General features: G+C 36.0%; 1 protein-coding gene across 5 annotated transcripts in view; it reads left to right on the top strand.

Moving 5' to 3' along the window:
- The window catches only part of Alk (Anaplastic lymphoma kinase), a 55,074-nt gene extending 41,414 nt beyond the window's left edge, over positions 1 to 13,660 (top strand). For 3 of the 5 annotated variants that reach the window (XM_073988363.1, XM_073988364.1, XM_073988365.1), the window contains exons 4-14: positions 2,474 to 3,161; positions 3,232 to 3,724; positions 3,796 to 3,980; positions 5,046 to 5,220; positions 5,290 to 5,539; positions 5,604 to 6,234; positions 6,301 to 6,402; positions 6,471 to 6,678; positions 6,741 to 7,344; positions 8,930 to 9,130; positions 9,247 to 13,660. In XM_073988363.1, the coding sequence (XP_073844464.1) occupies positions 2,474 to 3,161; positions 3,232 to 3,724; positions 3,796 to 3,980; positions 5,046 to 5,220; positions 5,290 to 5,539; positions 5,604 to 6,234; positions 6,301 to 6,402; positions 6,471 to 6,678; positions 6,741 to 7,344; positions 8,930 to 9,130; positions 9,247 to 10,305 (4,596 nt within the window). In that variant the 3' untranslated portion in view covers positions 10,306 to 13,660. Of the gene's footprint in view, positions 1 to 2,473; positions 3,162 to 3,231; positions 3,725 to 3,795; positions 3,981 to 5,045; positions 5,221 to 5,289; positions 5,540 to 5,603; positions 6,403 to 6,470; positions 6,679 to 6,740; positions 7,345 to 8,929; positions 9,131 to 9,246 lie in introns of all 5 variants that reach the window. The other 2 variants (XM_073988362.1, XM_073988361.1) reach the window with 1 other exon arrangement.
- Positions 13,661 to 25,619: the final 11,959 nt, after the last annotated feature.

The following is a 25,619-nucleotide window of genomic DNA, read 5'->3' as shown; positions in this document are numbered from 1 at the left end:
TTGTACGTCAAAAATCACCACAAGTAGCGTGAAAACCACCAACTTGGCACCCCTGAGGAGAATGATGCAGATTTGCAAAGATGTTCTGGCATTTCTTTATAATTAGACATTTGGAATAAAGATACGAAGCGAAGAGATGACTGGGTTTTGACCCTCACTTCTTATCGAGCATACGAAGATATTGTATGAATTAAGCTGTGGAGGGAATGCAAATAAATTGAGACTTCGCTTAAAGTATCTTGAATACAAATATAAGGATAAGGAAATGCTCAACTCTAAATTTCAAAATGTGGAACTTAAGACCTCGACACATAAGCGGCTACGTGGCTGAAGTCGTTTCTGGGAAAGGAATAAAGAAATGTCAGAACCACATTTGAATTAGGTCGAACTTGGTCTTTAGTCTTTTACCAGAAATGACTTCAGCCAGAAAGCCAACCGCTTATGTGTCGAAGCCTTTATTCCGACTCACTGAGAATCACCCTGTATATATGCAATTAAAAACCATCGCCTATCGTATTCTCCATTTATGTGAACTATGGTGGGGGTCATTGAGTTACGCAGGATGTCTATATTCACGGTGGTATTTGCCATCTTTCGACTTCTTCTGTTATTTTATTGAATAAGATAAATATTGTTTAACTAGTAGGGATGAATATAGACTTCAGTAATGGATTTCTGAAACTAATTAATTTTGAATTTTACCAATTTTTGTTGGTAACCAAAAATGAGTTAGAGAATCCCACTACAGATGATCTCAAACCTCTTAAAAAAATTAGCATCCTTTCTTAGTTAGATTTACCCTATCGATGTGACACCATTCCCAATGCCATCTGTTGAGTGCCATTTTTTGCTGTTAAAATTCTCTGAATGTTTCTCATTGAACATAAGAAGATTAAGTTAGCTGTAAGTTGAAGAGAGAATACAGATGATGAGTATTTTGTAGGCTTTAGGTTGGGAAGTAGTATTGCTTAAGGCCTAAGTACAGGAAAAACCTCGCCTGATTGCTTCTGATAAAAAATAAAGAAGGCCTAGCAAATTTTTGAACTAGGTTGCCCTTTTCTCTTTATTATTTTATCAGAAGCAAGCAAGGCAACTTAGAGCATAGATAGGAATTGAGACTCCAGGAAAAAAATAAGAAATAAAAAAGGGAATTCTGAGTGATGTTGTTCAAACATTAGAATATGAAGGAAGCCGTAAGTTAAATAAAGATGATGAGACTTCTGATGGTATGATAGATTAGTCATATAGATTAGTGGCCTTCGGCGGTTTTATTGGGGACTTATTTGGTTTGTATATTTTTCGACTCAGTCAGAATCACCCTATGGAGTGTCACCCCATGTTTTGTGGTCTGGTAAGAGTCTTTGCTATTTAGTGTGTTGACAAATTAAGGAAGAGTTTTTGATCGAATGGAAGATGATGTAGGAAGTAACTTGAAAAGAATGCCGGGATGAATTGAAATTGAATAGAGATTTAGGATGTTGAGACTTCTGGAGGTTTACGGCTCTGATATAAAATTCCGGCGTTGATCTCATTATTAGGAAACTTATTTTGTTTGTATGTTAATTGACTTAATTATAATCACCCTGTGACTCGCCCTGATATGTGCTCTGGCGAGAGTCTTTGCTATTTTTGTGTATTGCCAACTTTCTTTGAGTGTCGTATTTCTGATTGAACGGAAAGTAATGTAAAGACTAACTTGAAGAGGGAGTAGGGGTGAAGTGAGACTCCAGAAAAACGTAGACCTCTAGCATAAGGATACCACAACCCTCAATTAGAAATATAAAATCTTCCCACAATTGGGCGCCAAATTCAAAAGAGTATCAAAATTAGAAATCTGTTGTTGTTGTTCCCGAAAGTTTAATTATTTATTTAAACTGTAGACCATTCCATAGGATAACAGGTGAATAGAATTCTATAAAAAACAGCATTCCAGCTAAAAATATATTTCTTCCCTGAGATTTATGGTTTCATTCACTTCACAACTCGTTCTCTTTCTTCATCGCCAAGAACAGGAATTAATTAAAAATACCCAACAGAAACTGAACACATAAATTCGCAAATACATCTGTTGCATTTCCAACAACCGCAAACACTAGTTTTCCCTCCACTTGCAGAATTTATATCGTGTGTGTGTGTGCGAGGTTTGTTTTGTCTTTTTTCTAATTATTCAATGGATATTTTTAGCATTGGGAAAAGCGGAGAGAATTAACAGGGATTTCGCTTATAGTCAAGTGTCAGGCAGGCCATCATGGAGGATGGTGTGAGAAGAAATTAAAAATTGTGAATTTATAGAAATAATGGTGGGGCAGAGGATTAATGGTGACAATTTCTGTGAACTTCAGTTGTCACATTAAGAAGAGGCTTGATAAAGAAATTTTTGTTTTATTTTAAGAAAAGGGGAAATCTCATTTCGTAAAATTTCTTTATTACCAAAGACATAACCTTAAATCTATTTTTTCTTCTCCCTTTCCAGATGGTCCATCCAGAATCGTATCAAAATTCCGATATCGAAGATTTACTTGGGGTACGTTGTACCTTTGAAACACCTTGTGCATGGAAATGGACTGACAACTTACCCGATGGTTTTCATATTATGAGTGGTACTGAGGTGTCAATAAAAAACATGACTGGCCTCTATCCCGGCCCACTGGCCGATAATTCTGATGATGCCAATGGTCATTTCCTCTATGCTCGTCTAGCTCCCACTACGATACAAATCAATCTAACATCACCACAATTTAGTTCTACAATGGAAAAATGTGTCCTGGAGTTGTATATGCATCAAAGTGGTATGAGTCATGGCTTGTCGAGGGTTGTGGTAATGCCACTGCATTCTCAAGAGAATTCATGGGTACCGGCAGAAATTGTGGGCGACAATTATCGTACATGGGATAAGAAATCGTTTAGGCTGGGACGCATCTCCCGGGATTTTCGTTTGGTGTTTGAAATTGTACCCAAACTATTGGAAGGTCAAAAGGCCCATGTTGCCATAGATAATTTGAGGATGGTCAACTGTTTCCCGGAAGGTACCAAATCGGAGAAGTGTAGTACATCGCAGGTGAAATGCATGAATAACAAGGTATCGGTTTGTATACCTCTGCCAAGGATTTGTGATATTACCAGGGATTGTGATAATGCCGAGGATGAGCTGCTCAATTGTGGTAAGTAGGAACAAAGGAAGGAAGATTTCCGTATGTATGTATGATATTGATAACTCTCCTTTCCTAACAGAGAAAATCCCCTTTGGCGCCCGTTGCGACTTCGAAAATGATTGGTGTGGTTGGCGTGATTCGGGACGCACCATCTTGTCCTGGTCAAGGCATACAGGCTCATCGCCCACCTTGGACACAGGACCGGAGGGTGATCACACCTATCACCATCTCACGAATGGCAGTGGTGGCTATTATATGTTGGTCAACATGAATCAGCACAGCAATAACAGTGAAAAATATCAACAAATCGGATTTGCCAGCAACGCGATTATGATAAGTCGTACCTTTAATCCACCTCCTTCGGTCCATGGTGATCCTCATTCACCCTATCGGAATAGTTGTGTTGTACGCTTTTATATCCATCAATTTGGTAAGAATCCGGGTAGCATTAATCTTTCGGTGGTGGAAATGAAAGAGAAGGAAAATATTACCACTACACTGTGGTGGAGTACCAAAAATCAGGGAGAAGATTGGATGAGAGCTGAGTACATTTTGCCAAATATCACATCAAGGTAAGATAGGAAGGAGGATGCAAATTGTTGAGAAGAGTGTAAAAAGTGCATTTTTTTCTCTCGTTTTCCAGATATTATTTACAATTTGAGGCCCGCATGGGAATGCGAATTTACTCAGATGTTGCTGTAGATGATTTCTCTTTGTCACCGGAATGCTTTGGCATTAATATACCACCGGAACACTTGAACGGGTATAATTACTGGAATGTACGCCATACGAAAAGTCCGACGCACAAGGATTTCGAGAATCATAACTGTAAGTATGAATTATAGAAAAGGAAGTGCTATCCTCAGGAGGCTTTTTATTCCCTACGGAGGCATTCTATTTTATAGAAGACCCCTACAGAGGTCTTCTGTTATGTAGAAGACCCTTACGGAGGCCTGCTATTCTAAAGAAGACCTTACGAAGGCCTTATATTCTCTAGAAGATCCCTACGAAGGTCTCCTATTTCAGAGAAAACCCTCCGGTGACCTTCTATTCTATAGAACACCCCTACGGAAGCCCCCTATTCTATTGAAGACTTCTGCGGAGGCTTTCTATTCTAAAGAACACCTACGAAGGCCTCATGTTTTCTAGAAGACCCCTACGAAGGCCTTCTATTTCAGAGAACCCCAACGAAGGACTTCTGTTAAATAGAAGACCCCTCCGGTGACATTCTATTCTGTAGAAGACCCTTCGGAGTCCTTCTATTTTGCAGAAGACCCCTAGGGTGGCCTTCTATTCTATAGATGACCCCTCCGCTGACCTCCTATTCTGTATAAGGCCCTTCGGAGTCCTTCTATTTTGTAGAAGACACCTAGGATGGCCTTCTGTAGAAGACCCCTACGGAGGACTTCTATTTTATAGAAGACCCATACGGAGGTCTTCTATTTTATAAAAGACCCTTCGGAGGCCATCTATTTTTTAGAAGACCCCTCTGGTGGCCCTCTATTCTATAGATGACCCCTACGGTGGCCTTCTATTCTTTAGAAGATCCCTAGACTGGCCTTCTATTCTATAGAAGACCCCTCCGCTGACCTTCTGTTCTGTAGAAGACGCTTCTGAGGCTTCAATTTTGGAGAAGACACCTAGGGTGCCTTCTATTCTATAGAAGACCCCTCAGGTGGCCTTCTATTCCATAGAAGACCCCTCAAATGGCCTTCCGGAGGCTTTCTGTCCTATAGACGACGCTACGGTAGCCTTCTATCCTAAAGAAGACCCTTACGGTTGCCGTCTATTCTTTTGAAGACCCTTAAGTTTGCCTTCTACCCTACGGTGGTCTCCTATTTTATTTTGAAGATCCATTTCAAAAACATCAATTTTTAATTCTTCCATTTTCAGATCTGGAACTTGGGACTTGCGATAATCGTGGAATGCACGGACCCACACAGTCACAGTGTGAGACCTATTATGCCAGTCACAATAGGACTAATGTTTTGGAAGAGGTCAAGGTTACCGATGAAATACCCTATAAGGGTATGCAGAAGTGGAGGGTGCCACATGAAGGCTTCTATACGTAAGTTCCAAACAGAACAGCCAACAAATTCCGAACTCTGTTAACAATAGATGTATATTCCCTTTGCAGGTTCATTGTCAAAGGTGCAAGTGGTGGTTTGGGTTCCACAGGTGTGGGTTCTTCCCGCGGTGCAGTGGCAGTGGCCGTCTTGGAGTTGCACAAGAATGAGGAACTTTATTTGCTGGTTGGTCAACAAGGTGAAAATGCCTGTTCCAAGTCCATGGGTGCCAAGGACGACAATTGCAATTTTAGCTCCTCAGCTGTGGTCAATGGTAATAATGGTGCTGGAGGAGGTGGTGGCGGGTCTTATGTGTTTTTGGTAAGTAAAAATGGATGGAAAGGAATTAGGAGCATCATTTTTATTGTTTTTGTTGATATTTCAGCTCAACTCTGCCCGCAATGAAGCTGTACCCTTGGTTGTGGCCGGTGGCGGTGGAGGCCTTGGTGTGGGCCGTTATTTGGACGAAGCCTTCCAGCATGGCCAAAAGGAAAATTCCGGAAGACGTGGCCTTACAGGCCAATTACATGGTGAACAATTATCAAAAGAAACAGCCGGGCCTGGTGGTGGCTGGCGGGCCAATGCTGATCAGGCATTAGATGCCAGGTACGGGGCTGCTCTGCTGTTGGGTGGACGTGGTGGTTTCTCCTGTTATGTGGATATGGAAACAAATGGTTCGGTGACCAAACGCTATGGTCAGGGTGGATTTGGTGGTGGCGGCGGTGGTTGCGATACTGGAGGTGGTGGTGGCGGTTTTGCCGGTGGTGATGTTTATCTCAATGAATCGAATGGCGAGGGAGGTTCTTCGTACATAAGTGCTTCGCGGACTCTCAAGGAACTTAGTTCGATTTATGAGGGAGCCAATTTCGGGGCGGGGTCGATTATTATTATACCCGCCATTGAGGGGTGTGGTTGTGATTATCGCTGCCTGGCCTTGGATGAATATAGATCCTCGGTGAAATGTATCTGTCCAGAGGGCTGGAGAATACGCAAAGACAATACTTCGGCATGTGATAGTAAGTTGGAAGATGTTTTCAGTTCAGGTCATATATTCATCAATTGTTTTTGTTTTTCACTTTTAGTGCCTGTAACCGATACCATCCCCCTGAAATATTTGATATCCTTCTTTACCGTTTTAATGATGCTCCTTATTGCCTCATTGGCGGCATTGGTTGTAATGTTGTGTAAGTTTGGCAAATGATTTGAGAAGTTTTAAAAGGTTTTAAATTAATGTGCTTCCCAAATTTCACAGATAACCGTTATCAACGCAAAAAGTTGGCCAAGGAACGCCACAAAATGCTGAGGGAACAGGACATGCAATTGACCCGTTTACGCCACAATATCGATGAGAATAATTTGAACAACTTTAATCCCAATTATGGCTGCGATGATCTCATAAATGGTCAAATTAATGTGAATAGTCTACCTCAGGTGGCAAGGGAAAGCTTGAGATTGGTCAAGTAGGTTATAAGCACCTCAGCTCACAGAACATACATATTAATGCTCTTTCTCTCTCTTCTAGGGCACTGGGCCAGGGAGCTTTTGGTGAGGTCTATCAAGGCCTGTATCGCCATCGTGACGGCGATGCCGTTGAAATGCCTGTGGCCGTTAAAACCCTCCCCGAAATGTCCACCCGCCAAGCGGAGGAAGACTTCCTAATGGAGGCTGCCATTATGGCCAAATTCAATCATCCAAATATGGTCCATTTAATCGGTGTTTGCTTTGATCGTCATCCACGTTTTATCGTCCTGGAGCTGTTGGCTGGTGGTGATCTTAAGAACTTTTTACGTGAAGGACGCCACAAACCCGAACGGCCCTCACCGCTGACAATGAAAGATTTGGTATTTTGCGCTTTGGATGTCGCCAAGGGTTGCCGTTATATGGAAAGTCAACGTTTTATACATCGCGATATTGCCGCCCGTAATTGCCTGCTCAGCAGTAAGGGACCTGGGAGAGTGGTGAAAATTGCTGATTTCGGCATGGCCAGAGATATCTATCGCAGTGACTACTATCGTAAGGGAGGCAAAGCAATGTTGCCGATAAAATGGATGCCGCCAGAGGCATTTTTGGATGGTATATTCACATCGAAGACGGATGTTTGGTCGTTTGGAGTTTTATTGTGGGAGGTAAGTTTCGGATAAATGTATTATTTATATAATCTGTTCTATAGAGGAACCCTAAGTCAGACTCTTATTCTGTAGAAAACATGTACGGAAGTCCTCCATTCTATAGAAGATCTCTTCTGAGGTCTTATATTCTATAGAAGACTTACACACAGGTATTTTATTCTATAGAAGACTTCTATGGATGTCTTCTGTTTTATAGAAGACCCCTAGGGAGGTCTTCTTTTTTATAAAAGACTCCTACAGAGGTCTTCTTTTTTATAAAAGACTCCTACGGAAGTCTTCTTTTTTATAGACTCCTACGGAGGTCTTCTATTCTATAGAAGACCCCTACGGAGGTCTTCTATACTACAGAAGACTCCTACGGAGGACTTCTATTCTATAGAAGACTCCTACGGAGGACTTCTATTCTATAGAAGACTCCTACGGAAGTCTTCTATTCTATAGAAGACTCCTACGGAAGTCTTCTATTCTGTAGAAGACTCCTACTGAGATCTTCTGTTCTTCTATTTTATAGTAGACCCCCGGAGTTCCTTTATTCTGTAGAATACCCCTACGGAAATCTTCTATCCTATAGAAGATGGAGGTCTTCCATCCTATAGAAGACGGAGGTCTTCTATACTATGGAATACCCATACGGAGGTCTTCTATCCTATAGAATATCCCTTTACACACCTTCTATTCCATAGAAGGTCCCTTCGGTAATCATCTTATCTATAACAGGCACGTATGAATGTCTTCTATGACATAAAAGGCCCCTGCGTATGTCTTATATCCTTCAGAAGACCACTATGAAGGACTTCTGTCCTACAGAAGACCACTAGGAGGGTCTCCTGTTGTACAGAAGGGCGCTTCGAAGTTCTTTTTTTCTATAGAGGTCTACGGAGGTCTTCTATTCTATAGAAGACCCCTACGAAGGTCTTCCATTCTATAGAAGAAACCTACGGAGTTCTTCTATTCTATAGGAGACCCCTACGGAGACCCCTTCGGCGGTCTCCTATATATTAGGAGGCCTCTTAGGGGGGTCTCCTATATATTGGGATGTCCCTTCGGAGGTCTTCTATATAATAGAAGGCCCCTTCGGAGGTCTCCAATATAATAGAAGGCCCCTACGAATGTTTTATATCCTACAGAAAATCCTTATGGAGGTCTACTATCCTATAAAAGGTCTTTGCGGAAGTCACCTATCATAATGTAGGCCCTTATGGTGGTCTTATTTTACTTAGAAGACCCCTACGGATGTCTTGTATCTCCGCAGGTCGGAGGTCTCCTATCTTATAGATGGCCCCTACGCTGGTCTTCTATTCTACAGAAAACCTTTATGGAAGTCTTCTATCCCATAGAAGATCCCTACGGAGGTCTTTAATCCTATAGAGGACCCCTACGGAAGCCTTCTATCTTATAGGAGACTCCTACAAAGATATTCTAAGCCTTCTGCTGATATCTTTTATCCTACAGACTCTTCGGAAATCTTCCATTCTTCAGCAGACCAATACTATGGTTTTTTTTATCGTACAGGAGACCCTTAGGGGAACCACTTATACATTCATAGATTATCTAATAATTATAATTTTCTTCGTATTTCCAGGTCTTTAGCTTGGGTTTAATGCCCTATACTGGCCTACCAAATCCCGAGGTAATGCAATTGGTTACCAATGGCGGTCGTTTGGGTACACCACCGGGATGTCCACCGGTAATTTATAAAATAATGGCCGATTGCTGGAATCCCACACCAGAAGATCGTCCAACATTTTCTAGTCTTTTGGAGCGTCTCAAGGCTGTGACAGAGGTAAGTTAAGCACCTTCGGGTGCTGGAATATGGTCACCAGAAGCATCCATGAAATCATTGTTTTGAAATTTTTTCCTAACATCCCGTTTTACTTCTCTCTCTCCTCGCCACCCTAGGATCCAGCTGTTATGAACGCCCCATTACCCCACATTTTACGCCCGCCCTCTAACGAAAGAGATCAAACCATCATACGACCGCAGGGTGTCGATGATGTTTGTCTACAGGTACCGACCACATCGGATTATTTAATACCCCTACCGGGTATTACACATTTACATCAGCAACAACATCAACAATTGCAACAACAGCATCAGCAGCAACAACAAATGAATGATATGATCGATCCTAGCTTACCACCCATGGCTATATCGACAGGAACCAATATCTGTACACCACCTGGTGTGTCATCACCCTCAGCTCCCACAGCACAGCATACACAACTCCTGAAGGAGGATGAACACACCCACAATGCCACCAATGAGGGCTGCTGGGAAACTTCGTTCATTTTACCCAATTCCAAAAGTGATCAACCATTGCTCAACAACAACAACAATTCAAGCGGCTCACAAAAGAGCATTAATACCGCTTCTATTGGGGCCCAAGGCCCAGGCAATACCAGCGGTTATAGCAGTAGCAGTCAACGATCGCCAGTCTCCAATGGCCTAAGGACAATACAATCTTCTTCGACAACAGCAATGCCGGTCCATGACGACGATGAGGAAGAAACGAAACTCATCAGTTTAGATACACCACAGCCAACACCAACAACAATACAACCGCCATTATCATTTTCATCACAGCTGGATGGTATAACATTAGATCCGGCCGCTTTAACCAAGAGTCTGAATACAAATGTAACAGTTCCAAATGCAACAACAGCTGCAACCGTGGCTGCGGCAGCAGCAGCTGCTGCTGCAGCAACAAATACTAATTTAAATAATAAACACTCCTCGTATGCCAATATCCAAATGATGTCATCATCGGTAAATAATTTAAAGGGTACGGCGGATACTCCCTCCGAGAAGCTGAATGGTAGCCTACTGCACAGCGGCAGTAACGGGCTGACGAAAATGAATGGGAATTTGGCCACAAATGGTGGTACAAATGCACCACCATTTACCATCCAGGGTTATGCGGAACGTTATAAGGACAAACATTCGGAAATTAGTTGTTAAAGAGAGGGAGAGAGATAGAGTTAGCAGGCTAGAGAGTGTGGGATGTCTAGAAGGGAAAGGTAAGAGAGAAATTAAAAAAACAAAAAAGTCACAAACAACGAGAGAGAAAGAGATTGAAAGGGTATGAGATGAAGAGAATTGAGAATTTGTTAGAGAGAGAAGGTTAAATTTTTTGTTAAAATAAGCCAGAGAGGAAGAAAGGGAGCCCTCAAATAAGTTCAACGTGTGTTTTTGTGACAAGAAAACACACATATTCTCGCTTTTTATTATGTTTGCCCTTGTTTGGCATAGAGCATCTTGGCGAAAGTTATACTTTTGTGAAAATAAGGCAAAAAGGAAAAGAGAGGATTAATATTCGGAAATTGGTTGTCAAAGACAAATAGCAGAGAATGTGGGCAGTGAAGAGAAAAATTAGAAAGAATTCAACAAAAAACCACACGCATTGAGAGATTGCATGCGTGTGAGAGGAAGAACATCAATGAGACATTTGTTAGAGGGAGAGAGTCTTTTTGTGTTAAACGAGAATAGGAAACCGTCGATCTCTTCACAAGAAATCATATTTATTAGGAATTTTCCTATAAAATACCACATCAGTGATCTATCCTTATGTAGACTCCTAGGGACCCCTTCTATACTAAAGAGAACCTCTACGCGATCTTCTTACCTGTGGAAGCTGCCTACGGAGTTCTTCTATCCTATAGAAGATATCAAAGGAGATCTTCCTACCTATAAAAGACTTTAACGGACATATTCTATTTTATAGAAGACTCCTACGGTGATTTTCTATCCTATAGAACACTCCTACGGAAATATTATAACCTATAGAAGACTCATATGGAGATCTTCTAACCTATAAAATACAATATTGGAGATCATCTATCTTATAGAAGACTACTATGGAGATCATCTATATTATAGAAGACTCCTATGGAGATCTTCTATCCTGAAGAGGAACCCTACGAAGGTCTTCTTACCTGTAGAAGTTTTCTACGGAGGTAATCTATTCTATAGAAGTCTCCTACGGAGGCCTTATACCCCTACGGATATCTTATAAAGTATAAATGACTTCCACGGAGATTTTCTATCCTATTGAAGACCCCCCGGAGATCTTCTATCCCATAGACGACTCCTATGGAGACTCTTACGGACATCTATCCTACAAACGACTTCTACGCAGATTTTCTATCGTATAGAAGACTCTTGCGGAGGTCTTCTATTCTATAGAAGTTTCCTACGGAGGTCTTCTACCCAATAGAAGACTCCTACGTAGATTTTTTACCCTACAGAAGACATCTAAGGAGATCTTCTATACTGTAGAAGACTTCTACGGACATTTTATAAGACTTCCACGGAGAACTTCTATCCTATAGAAGACCCATACGGAGATCTTCTACCCTAGAGAAAGAAAATATGGTGGTATTTTATCCTATAGAAGACTCTTATGGAGATCTTCTAATCTGTAGAAGACTCTTAATGAGATATTCTATTATAAAGAAGACTTCTGCGGATATATTCTGTCCTCCAGAAGAATTCTGCGGACATCTTCTAACATACAGAACTATAGACAACTTCCAAAGGGATATCCTATCCCATAGAAGACTCCTACGGAGATATTTCTTATAAATGGAGAAAGTGATACTTTCATAAAATAAGATGGAGAGGAAAAGAGAAAGAGAGAGGAGCCATCTTTCTTTTCTTTAGTCGTAGAACAAGAGAACGGAAAGAAAACGAAGAAGAGTAGATGCAATGAAAAAAATATATTGTGCATTAGTCTCTCTGAGAGAGGCTTTCCTTTGTCAGATAAACATAAAGAGAGCACGTATTCTCTTGGATGTTCCCTTGATTTGGTAGTCAAACAAGAAGAACAACAAATCAAAACATTTGCTCTCTTTGTTACGCCCTTCTTTAGCAGTCGGGTATCTGCCGAAGAACTTCGTCATCAATGTGATACATCTGTTCATATGTGGTCCCGAATCAGTTATGCTTTCATGCTGTGTTGGCAGTGGCAAGAGACTCTCTTGGCTTTGTTAAGTATCGACATATACCTTATAAAAAGAGAGAATAAATTGGCAATGCATGTTTTGAAACATAGATGAACAAGAAGAGCCTTTAATTTAAATTATGATTTCGCATACAAATGTTCTCTCCGTGTTCACCTCTGTTTTAAAAGGATTTTAAAGAGAGATGAAGCTATAGGAGTTGTCTCCAAAAGAAGTTGGCTAAACCTCACCGAATAGTAGTCTGTAAATCAGAGATGAGCACGGAGAGAGTATTATTCTATGTTCGTGTATAGTGAGACTTAATATATATTAGTTAGTTTTCTCAAAAGATGTCTTGCATTAGTACGAGATGCTCTAGGCTTTATTAAATGTAGACCAATATTATACAGAGTAAGAGAGAAGACATGCGACTTTTTTAAAGGGATTTCAAAGAGAGATGAAATTAGAAAAGCGCTCACCAGATTTATAATTTCAACTGAAACTTAGGGAGACTTAATGACAAAATATTTTGAACAACCCTGGTGGAAATTGTAGAAAAACTTCATCGCCAACGGAAACTGTATTTTTGTATATGGCATGGAACAGAGGTGAACACCGAGAACTCCTTGATATGTGTTGGCATTGATGGCAGCCCATATACGTTGTTTTAACAACATACAAAATTTACTCTCTCTCTCTCTCTCTTCCTACGTCGGCCGTTACTTAAAAAAGGGACAATGCTCTTCTATCAATTCTCTCTCATTTATTTTGGACACAAATGGATACAAGTCTCTCTCGGCTTTGTTAAATATCAGTAGAAACCATAAAAAAAGATAGCCCTGCCAGCAATTGGAAGTGAGTTTTATCTAATTTTATAAATGAGGATCTTTTTGGTGTCTAATTTTCTGTAAAAATGCGACATTTGTCTAATATACAATAACAATTGCATTGTTATCCCATTTGTATCGTATCCAGTCACCATTTAGAAAATAATACGATAGACAAATAACAACAATAACATATGTATCTAAAAATAAATGTAAGCTATCTCTTTTATATCCCAATGAAGGATGGAAATTAGATAGACATATCTATTTTCCATCCTTTATTTGGATACAAATTAGACAGCTTACATTTATTTTTAGAATTGTTGTAAGTTGAACAAATAAGACTTTTGTACGCAGATGGTTATATACGCAGGTGGTGCAATGGTAAGCATGCTCGCTTTGCAATCTGAATGTCCGGGGTTCGATTACCAGGTCAGGCGACATCACATTTTTCAAATGACAAAATTAATATAAGCGACAATTCCTGAAACAATTATAAAAATATAATGAATTAAATTAAATAATAAAAAACCAAAAAGTTAAAAATAACCCAAACAAAGGATTAACTACACAACAACAACAATAAAACAAAACATAAAATAAAAAGGAATTAAATTAAGTTAAAAAGAAAATCAAAATGAAATTTTGTTCTTTTTTATTTATTATTATTTTAATCAAGTTTTTAGATATATTAATGTTTTATAGTTAAAAAAAAAAAATTGTCATTAAAAAAAATGTCGACTGGCCTGGGAATCGAACCCGGGCATTCAGATTGCAAAGCGAGCATGCTTACCACTGCTCCACCGATATTATCGTTTTAATAACTTTCTGAAGTGTCCAATTAGACACTCAAAAAAGTATCTAATGAGTGGAACAGTTCTTCCCGAGAGCTTTATCTTTTTGGATAAGAATGCGACTATCGCATTCGTTTGTGCAATCTAATTGAAGTGACTCATTGGACAATAAACAGATAGCAAATGTTGGCAGGGAGAATACGTATGATTTAGATCAAGGGTGTTCAGAACAGTTGGTGTATTAGTAGTGGTAAGACACTCTCCCCATTGCTAAGTAATGGCAAATCAGAAATAAAGAGAGAATACGTGTGGTTTGTTGTTACGCTATCGTAAGGAAGCGAGCACCAATGGATAAGATCAGGGATGCTCAAATTAAAAATATGTGTTTATCCGTTGCTGGCCAAACAACGACTGATGCTTACTCTCAATTTACGCTAGCGTGAAAAAATGAGCACCCTTGATTTAGATCATTAAATGAGAGATGAAGCTGTAGGAGGGCTCTCCAAAAGATTTCTAATCCACTGATGGGCAAATTGCGAGAGACTCATGTATTTTTTACACTTTTGTGTGTGAGGGAGAGCATTTCTGCCCATCAATGTTTCTAATCCCATTTCAATTGAATCTCTGACATTGAGAGTTGGCTAAAAGCTCATTGAATAATAGTTTGAGAGTAAAGTTTGCGTAGGAGAAAGAGTTCAAATATTAATAAAAAACCGAAAAGAGAGAGATATTAAAGCTTTAAAAGCATTACTCTCACATAGACACACACATTTATCATATATTGAGAATTTTTTTAAGAAAACTTAAAATAAAATAAATATTTATTTACCAAAAAAAGAAGAAGAAAATAACACACACATACATCTACATATTTTTTAATTTTAAGTTTTTTTAAGTTTTGGGTTTGGCATACAGGGTGTGTTGGTTGTATTGTTACTAATAATTTACATAAAATAGAGCAAACCAAAAACAAATTAGAGGAAAATTAAAAACAAACAAAAAAAACGAAATAATTTATAATTTATATAATAACTTATAAATTACATTATATATAAATTGCATAATTATACGAAACAAAAAAGCAGACAAGTCCCAGAAAAAATAGAATTAATTAAAAAAAAAAATAAAAAAAAGAAAAATTCTACGATTATATTAAATGTAGTAATTGTGTGTATTAGTGTAAAAAACAAAAATCCCAAAAATTAAAAAAATAAATATTTAGTAAACAGAAATAAATCACAGGGCCAAATATTGGAGTTTTGCAACCTTTTCAAAACTTTCCAAAAATTTTAATAAATAAACTTTTTAACATTTAAAATATTTTCCAATATTAAACCCTGTTTTGTAAAATACATATAAAATATTATTTTATAATAACAACAGGAAAAACAACAAAAACGAAAAATCACATAACCCAGCAATTATTGCTCAAAAACATAGAAGTCAAAGCAAACAAACAAAAATAATTGTTAAATTAAAAAAAGCAAAAAATAAAAAATTAAATTGATATTTTTACATTTATCGAGTGAGAAGGTGACACAAAAACATAAAAACAAATAATTGGATGTTAATTTTTTTACTATAAATTATAAGGCAACATAATAAGTTTATTATTATGAGTTGTTTTCCTTTTTTGTATTGTGAAAAGAAAAAAATAACAAAAAAGAAGAAGAAGAAACAAAAAGAATTATACATACATATAACGAAAATGTTTTATAGCCATAAATATTAACATTAACACAAAATTTTAAGCTTAAAGTTTAGGTTTTGTGCTTATTTAGTAATTGAAAACAAAAAATAAGAAAACAAAAATAATTAAACCAAACAAAGAATGCAAACAATAATTATTTTTATGTACTGAGTATTGTAAAAAGTCTTTTTAGAAAAAACAAAACCAACAAACACAAAAGAAAAACAAATAGAAATATTACTTTTTTAATTTTATATAATTTAAAATTTAATTTATTTTTTTTTCTTGGTCTCCCATTGTCTCTTGGGAGATATTTATGGAAAATAGTTTTACTTTTTTTAGTTTTTATTACAAAACTTGTAAATAGCTTTCGTAATTTGTGTGCAATTTAATTATTTAATTTACTTTATAAATTTATTATTTATAAAATGATATGTAAAAAGGTTGTACAATTTAAATTGATATGTTTATTTTATTTATTATTTTTATTTAAAATTATCAAATATATACATAATTATATAAGTTGTAAATTTTTAATTCAAAAAAGAAATCTCTGTATTCAATGTTTTAAAAAAATATATATTTATGAATTTTATTCGTCCCTCAACATTATTTTGTTTTTATTATTTTGATTTTTATTTTGTTCTAAAGCAAAGCAATGAAACTTCTTCATTAATACAATGAAGTCTTACGTTGGTTCAAAATCAATGACAAAATTCATTAATACAATGTAATTTTCTTTCAGTGAAGTTACCCTTATCATCAAGGACTGAAACACCTTGTGCGACCAGTGATACGGTGTGAATGAGAATTATTTCCTTGTTAACAGTTAGGATCATTGCTGTAGTTGCAATGAAGTCAAAAAAATCCATATAAATGCCGGTGTACATTTGGATTGGCTGTATTAAGAAGATGAATGGTAGGTGTGCTTGAACATTTAGTCACGTAACAAAAACTTGAAGAAATCTATATCCTCAAATTAATCGGAATATTCTTCTCTCAAACTGATGAACGGAAAAAGTGTGGAGAGAAATTGGGGCTACCTCGGAGATGGAAAAACATATAGTCAGATATTGATTGGGGAAATAATCTTGTACAACAATAAAATATGTCTTCGTACCCAACATAGTCGGAAAGCAGTTGCAAGGTTTCTTATGTCTGTTCTGCATTCAAGCACGGCTTCAGATTTGATGCTAAATGATTTGATGACATTAAATCGGTTTGGCTCCACACCCAGACTTTTTAACAAATCTGTCAACTTCCTGACCACAAATATCTTAGCTTGGAATACAATACAGACGTTTCGCAACTTATATAAATGTTAAGCACCTAGTTTTTCTCAGTAGACACCAGCACCGGTACCTTCTTCCATCTTAGAGCTTAAAAAAGCCAGACCAGACCATACCAGACAAGAGTAGATTTACTCTGGTTCTAGTCATCTGTACTGGGGATAACGACCTCCATTTCCACAAATCGCACGATAGGTGATAATAGTCTCTATATTTACCTTGAGGATCCGCTTCAATGTTTGATGCTACCTCTCTTAGAATACATCCATGTCCCCAGCCAGCATTCCTATTTGAAATGTAATATTGAGTATTGCATTCAGCGCTGCTTGTTGTGTCCTTATTACAATTGATTAATTATCATGGGAATGGAGGTCTTCTATTCTATAGAAGTCTCCTATGGAGGTATTGTTTTCTATAGAAGCCTCCTACGGAGGTCTTCTATTTTATTGAAGCCTCCTCAGGAGGTCTTATATTTTATAGAAGCCTCCTACGGAGGTGTTCTATTCTATAGAAGCCTCCTACGGAGGTGTTTTATTCTATAGAAGCCTCCTACGGAGGTGTTCTATTCTATAGAAGCCTCCTACGGAGGTGTTCTATTCTATAGAAGCCTCCTACGGAGGTGTTCTATTCTATAGAAGCCTCCCACGGAGGTCTTCTATTCTATAGAAGCCTCCCACGGAGATCTTCTATTCTATAGAAGCCTCCCAAGGAGATCTTCTATTCTATAGAAGCCTCCTAGGGAGGTCTTCTATTCTATATAAGCCTCCCACGGAGATCTTCTATTCTATAGAAGCCTCCCACGGAGATCTTCTATTCTATAGAAGCCTCCTAGGGAGGTCTTCTATTCTATAGAAGCCTCCTACGGAGGTCTTCTATTCTATAGAAGCATCCTACGGGGGTCTTCTATTTTATAGAAGCCTTCTACGGAGGTCTTCTATTCTATAGAAGTCTCCCACGGAGGTCTTCTATTCTATAGAAGTCTCCCACGGAGGTCTTCTATTCTATAGAAGCCTCCTGCTGAGGTCTTCAATTCTATAGAAGCCTCCTACGGACCCGAATACGGACCATCGTGGCAGTTGACGTTTCTCAGCTACGATAGATGGGGGGTGTGCTTCAAGGACCGCATTCATACTATAGTTTATGACATCTGTTTGAATGTTATTCAACCTGCCGGGAGGTACCCTGTTGCAGTTTTCAGAATGGTGTTCTGACAGGTTTGAATCTTATTCCATCGCCTTGCACTTATGTATATTAGCGGTTCAATCCCCGACCAGAACATCAGAATTTTTGGCGGCGGCAAATCCCCTCAGTGTAATGTCGGCTTCCATTTCCTAATATGCCCCATATCATTGAGCCAATATGAATCAGCGTGCACCCATTGATATAAGAGAAGTCTCCCTTGTCGGAGGACCTGAACATACTGTCTTGGTATAGTTAGTGGTCGGAATTCGGCTACCATCCATCTCATCTACGCAGTTCATGTCGTGGACATAGTGTCTGTAAATTTATTGGTGCATATTCTTCGCGGGGAAAAAGTGTGAAAGGGTGACATATAGGAAATGTAAAGATGAAACTGTTGCATAGATATCACCACACCTTGGGGAACTCCCTGTTTCATTCTACGAGGCGTCAATTTCTTGTTTCTGCATTCCACGTGCAACTGATGTCTACACATACCAACTTTTTAAACTTAGCCGGAAGGTATGAAGTGCTTGATAGTATCAATCGCACGGTTTGTTCAGGTTGAGTCCCCCGCTGATGTGTGTGGAGATGGTGTGCAGAGCTGTTGTAGTGCTGCAGTAGCTGCAAAGCTTTTTCTGGCGTTAGGAAGATACAAAGCCTCAAGAGATTTTACTGTGAGCGACAAAGGTATCCTTCAAGGTGGTTTTAACTCAAAGGAAGCAAATCTATGTCGGATTTTTTGTAGACGGCACTCCCCTGAAGTGTTTAGATTTCTTAGATTTTAAGATTACCAAAGTTTGAGCACAATCGGAATATGTTAACACGTGCCACTGGGCCTCGAAGTTTCCATAGTAAGTTGTATGGGGCCAAAGGCGAATTTTCGCGAAATTGCTCGACGGACCACATTTATTGTCCAATCGATGAAAAAATTATACCAGTTTTTTGTTGTGGCTAATAAACTAAGCCTACACGTTGTGTGTGCCTAGCGATAGTTTGAGAACTTTGGTGAGATACTCTACGAGCACTTACGGCTCATCTATCTGTTTCTGAATTACTATGTAGATTAGGCTTTTGATGATTTAGAGTTACTATTGCCATTTGCGCAACATCATGCAGTCTAAATTGTGTTGGTTCCTTCTCGATAGGAAAAGGTCTAATGTACTCTTCGCCCTGTAATACCAGGGGTGCTCGACAAATTGTCATTTGCTACGTTCGTGGTGATTAAGCTTACAACCATAAAACTTCGGCTTCATAGATCACAAACAGTCCAAAACTGGTGTTGGATGTATTCTTTTAACTAACACTATGCAACACTGAAAATGCAAACAACTTCGAGTATGCACTTTTTAAAAGTACATGTTGAGACTACAAATCCCGTAGTAGAGTTTTGTCATGTCAGATCCAGTTCGGATTTTATGGGCTCATCTAAATCGGGCTAAAACTATAGTTTTTTGCAATTATCGGGCCTTTATCTCAGAAACGATTAGGAATTTGACCTTGCACATAATTGCTGAAATTCTGGTCAGTATCGGCTAAACTATTGGGAGTTGAACCAAGTAACCTTTTGCCAAAAATTTCCAAATAATGTTTTCAGCAATTCTTCAGAACATTCTAAAACTCTAAATTACTTACTTCATGTTGATTCATCGGTATAGTGCATCCTATCTTTTACAACACGTATTTTAAACACAGTTCACACCAACAGTTTATACTCGCATTTCAGATTTCACCGCATTATTGACATATTTATTAAATCGTCGTTGAAAAATTTACTGAAAACAACGGCATAGAGACATTTTACAACAATGACATGTTCTGGAGAGTTGTGTATTACATTCCAGCGAATATTTTTCCAGAAAAGAAAATATTCAGAAAAAATTAACGGTTTTGGAGATATGGTGAGAAATGTATACAAATTATGGAAATTTTCGATATTTTATAACATTTCAGTCAATAAATGTAATTTTTCGAGTTCATTATTTCTCCAAATAGTTTATTCTTACTTTATCTACAAATTTGATTCAGAGGTCAGATGAAGATTCACATAGGTTTCAGAAATATAGCCCAAAATTGCTTTAAAAAGTCAATATTAAACCATGTTTAGATGGGGCGATAAAATCCAAGCTGGATCTGACACAACAAAACCCAACTAGGGTTTTTGTCATTTGGGTCTTTACTTTCAAAAAATCCTCAGCTCAGATTGTTTGCACAAGATTACCTTAAAAATGTTGCACAGTGTAATAAGCAGATTATTTCGATGGTATTGGCGTCAGTAGTGCGATTCTCTAACTCATTGTTAGAGTTACTGGCAAAATTCGGTAAAATTAAAACGCAAAATTATGAATGAAAAGTTCAAATAAAAGTTGATAACACTCTAGATGTCGGTAGAACATTGCGACTGCTTTTTAAACATCGCTAACTTGCCAAAAAACATCGGTAATTACGAAAATTATAAGCATTTTAATTTTACCGACAATTGTCGGGAACTCAAAAAACGAGTAATAGAATCGCACAACAGGACACCTGCCTAATCAGGGACCTAATTTTCGATATGGGTGCGGATAACTCTCGAACTCAGCAATCGGTTTGGTTCATACTAGACACTTGGTAATAGTATTTTGTTCAAACTTAGATCAAGTTCACTCCTTCGTGTACCTCCTCAAAGAGGGTACACGATTTGGTCCAAATTTTCCACATCGTAATATTGCTTCAAGATGACATAAAATAGGATCGAATATCGGTTAGCTTCCTTACAAAAAAGGTTTCGCACAAATCACATTAAATTTTTTTTTGAAAAAAATTCTTTGAAATAGAAAAAAAATTCTCAAGAAATTATTTCCTGTTGCACGAATGAATGGCCTTTTGCCTATTAACGACTAAAATAACTTTTATATCATTTAGATATTAAAAAAGGTTTTAATTTTATGATATATGAAATAATATTATATGTAATATAAAATTATATATAATATATAATACGATGATAAAATTAGTGAGAAACAAACGGTTATGCCGTTTTGGTTATGTCGTGTGGCCCTATGCCTTTTTTTCTGTTAAATATCAGCTTAGTGTGACTTAAAAAAATTGTCAAAAATTCTGAAAAATAAAAACTTTAAAACCATTTTGTGCGGAAGCTTTTATTAACGAATCACTTTATAATTAAGATTTTATGTAATCTTAGGTAAAAACTCATCAAAATATTATATAGGGATACGAGGTTGTAAAAAAGTCATAACCCTAGTGTAGACTGTCATGTTTGGATCTGTCAGTGAAATAATTGGGTCCACTGTTTATGAAATTTACTCCACAAACGCCTAAAAATTTACGCTTCCACTACTTCTTTTCCTAATAAAAAGCTATTTCTTAGTGTTCCAAAATTTTTATTGATTTTCTTTTAATAAACTTTGCTTGAGAACATCAACTATAGAATTCTTACCAATTACAAACAAAATTAACCTTTAGTTAGTATTAAATAAATGATAAATTAAATACTTTTTTTGTTATTTGGCAATTAGTGAACATCATCCATCCGTCTTAGTAGGTTAAATAAGAAGATTTAAATAAAAAAACAACAACAATATATGAAAATAACACAAATTATAGTAAACAAAAGAAATATAATTTTTGTTAATTTTAAAATTGTAGATAAAATATAGTTTGATTTTTTTGATACATAAAAAATGCAAATTGTTTTCTAATCTTAAGTTGTGTACAAAATAAACAATAATTTTTATATTTTTTAAATTTTAGTTATTTTATATTGAAAAATTATTGAAACAAAAACAAAACAAACAAGTAACAATTTCCAAAAAAAAAAAAAAACACAAAACAGAAAACAGAAACGAAAAATAAACAAAATTTTTTGTAAGTTTGAAAAACGAACTAAACAAAGACACAAAGAAACAAACAAACAAATATATAAAAAGCTTTAATAAAAAATATTTTTTTTATAAAACAAAAAACCAACAACATATGTAAGTTGCAATATATTTATAATAATAGTAAATATATATACATATATATAAATTAATAAATAAATACAAAATACGATAAAATGCATACAAACCAAAAATTTAAACAAAAATTGTTAAGAATTCTCCCCCCAACCAAAAAAACCTATATGTATGTGTTGAAAAAAGTAATATAATACAAAATTATATATATTTAAGAAACTCCTTAGATTTAGGAAATTATTCTTGAGAAAAATGCAAACAAACAAAGAATAAGCATCAACCACAACCAAATCACAAAGAAGGCAAATTATAACAATAACAAATCTAGTTCAAAAGAAACAACAACCAAACAAGCAAGCAACCACAGAACAAACTATATATCCAAAATTTTCCTCTTCGTCCCTTCCGAAAAAATCCTTTCCCAAAAACATATGAGCTGAAAAGACAAGATTTGAAAGAATGTTGGGTTAATGGAGCCAAACACTTTTGTCTACGGCCTTGGAATTTTTAGCCCTTGTTTTAAATGCACTCCCCCTTACAAATAAAAAAATTGATATTTTAAATATTCAAAAAAGGCATTTTAACAAAAGAAAAAAAAGAATAATCCCTTCCCCTTCATTCCCTCAAAAACATTTTATATATACACACATACATTCAAACATATATAGAGATTATATTACATACATACATAACATAGCTACATTTAAACATACATACATAGATTTACAAATAATACCCACAACAACAACAAAGAAGAAACAAAAATACATACATACATACATGTTAATTAAGATCAACATTTTGTAAATATTTTCATATATTTATAAACAACAAAAAGTAAAAAACAACAAACAAACATAACGAATATTTAAAATAATAATAAAAACCAAACAAAAACACATTAACAATTCTTAAGCTAAACTTAAAGAAAAAAAATACAAAAAAAATCTCACTACAACAAAAATATGGTGACAAAAAAGATGTATCTGTATCTAAATGAAAATCTATCATTGTATATCATTATTTTTAATTTTAGTAATCAATCGAATATCTTCTAATATAAAAAACAATTACACAACAACAAGAGAAATAAAAAAAAACACATACAACAAAAAACAACAACATATGCAACGCAAACAACAAGAAATACAAGAACAACAAAAGATAAGAATCCCCAGAACACAAGAATCATGGAAATCCATTTCCGATGAAAGGAAAAACAAAATTAACAAGAGGAAAAACAAAAGAAGAAGAAGAAATCATACATAAATATAAATGTATTTAATTGTTAAAAAAAAAACAAAAAACCCTTTGTGTTTTATTTAGTAGTGAATTTTTTAATAATAGTAAATATTTTTCGAAGAACTAGCATGGCCTGGAGGAGGTTTTAAAATTTATAACGATTGGTTTTGCATGGGGCTGAGGTAAGCTCATTAGAGCTGGCAAACTATCGATAGTCGTACCATTCGATGGTTTCGACATTTCTTATAAAAATATCGATAGTATAGATACTATGGTTAGTTTTACATCGCCTGTATTTGAAACCAAAATTGTGGATTTTAAATGCCAATTAAGAGTATACGTCAAATAAAATCCACTTGATTTATTGCCAATGATTCATTTGGCGCATGTATACGCAATGGAAGTGACAAATGAAATCCAGTGGATTTCCTAAATTTAAAACGCCATACACATTAGACCTTTTTGTCGGGATAACCTTCTTTATTACGATTAATTTGATGTATATGCAATGAAATTGACATTTGAAATCCAGTGGGTTTGTTAAATCCGGTTATATGGTAATCGTGTGCTTCACTAAACAAAAACATTTAAAACTTTCCAAATTTAAAGTGAAAAGTGTTTATTTTACAAATTAATTGAACTACACAAAAGTGGCTTCGTAGTGTCATTGTACGGTATAAAAAATATAAAATAAAAATGATTGAAGACTTTTCAATTCTTACTGATCCAAACCATTTTCATTTGTGTTGATTTTGGCGTTATTCTATTGCTTATTCTTTAAATTTTACTAATGGCGGAATTTTGTCGATAATATCGATATTAGCCCAAAAATAAAAAATCTATAGTATTGATAGTGCTATCGATATTTTGCACAGCTCTAAAGCAAAGTTAACCCACAAACGTTAAGTGAAACAATTTCATTTAGAATTTCTATTTCAATATTTATTAAAAAGGCGATTTGAAAACCTTAATGGGCGCGTCGCACAATGTCACGACAACGGTCAAAAATGGTGAAAATCAAGTACCTCGGAGTACAAATATATTGATGGAAGTCAATAGAAAACATTGATGGAAGTCAATAGAAATAATTTTAAATTTTTAAATACATCATGTAGTTTTGACTGCATGAGGGTTCAAATCCGAAAACAATGTGCAACATTTTTAAGGTAATCTTGTGCAAATAATTTGAGTTCAGGATTTTTTGAAAGTACAGACCCAAACGACAAAAATCCTAGTTGGGTTTTGTTGTTTCAGATCCAGCTTGGATTTTATGGCCCCATCTAAACATGGTTAAATATTGACTTTTTAAGGAAATTCTGGGCTATATCTCTAAAACCAATGTGAATCTTCATCTGAACTGTGAAGCAAATTTGTAGATAAGGGCAAGAATAAAATATTTGGAGAAATAGTGAACTCGAAAAACTACATTTATTGGTTTAGAGCTACAATATTGCCAAAGACAGCAAAGCCAAATTCCTAATCGTTTCTGAGATAAAGGCCAGATAAATGCAAAAAAAAAACTGTATGCCATAAAATCCGAACTTGATCTGACAGGACAAAACCCTACTAGGGTTTTTGTAGTCTCAATATGTACTTCCGAAAAATTTCAGTGTTGCATAGTGTAATTGTTCGCAATTTGCATTTTTCTCCATATTTTCCCAAAGTTAACAATATTTATTTTCTTTAAATATTTGAATATTTAAAGTAACGGTCGGTATAAAAACGATTTTTTTAAGTTGATTTGGATGTAATAAACGTTGCTTCTCATTTGTTTGAAAACAAATAGTGATCATTAGACATCGGATTTTTGCATGTTTTTTATTTCTCATCCGATTGGACTCAAATTTTGGATCTAGGCGTTTTGAGGGTCAATTTTTCGATATTTGGGGTCATATCAAAAATATGCAAAAAATATGCAAAATATATGCAAAAAATATGCCAAAAAATATGCAAAAAATATGCAAAATATGCAAAAAATATGCAAAATATGCAAAAAATATGCAAAATATGCAAAAAATATGCAGAATATGCAAAAAATATGCAAAATATGCAAACAGTTTTTGGTCGAAAATCGTCAAAAAAGTCGTAAAATTTACAATTAAAGTTGGAAAAAATCATCAAAAAAACTTTAAAGTGTCCTAAATTAAGACTGTTGGCCATTTAACGTCGATTTTTTAGCAGGTTTTTGTGTTATTGATACCTCTTACGACGGTGTGGTGTAGGGTATATAGTATTGTAATACTATTTTTATTGGTAAACTATGAAAAAATATAAAATTTGATAAAATATCACTCATTTTATGTAAATTCAATATTTTCTTTGTCTTAATTTGTAGCTTTAGGCTGGTTTTAACTCAAA

This window comes from Musca autumnalis, unplaced genomic scaffold (genome assembly GCF_047663935.1).
Source record: "Musca autumnalis isolate F117 unplaced genomic scaffold, ASM4766393v1 scaffold_5, whole genome shotgun sequence".
NCBI classification, from domain to species: Eukaryota; Metazoa; Arthropoda; class Insecta; order Diptera; family Muscidae; genus Musca; species Musca autumnalis.
The sequence above is the reverse complement of the archived record's forward strand: the minus strand, read 5'-3'. Positions and strand labels throughout refer to the sequence as shown.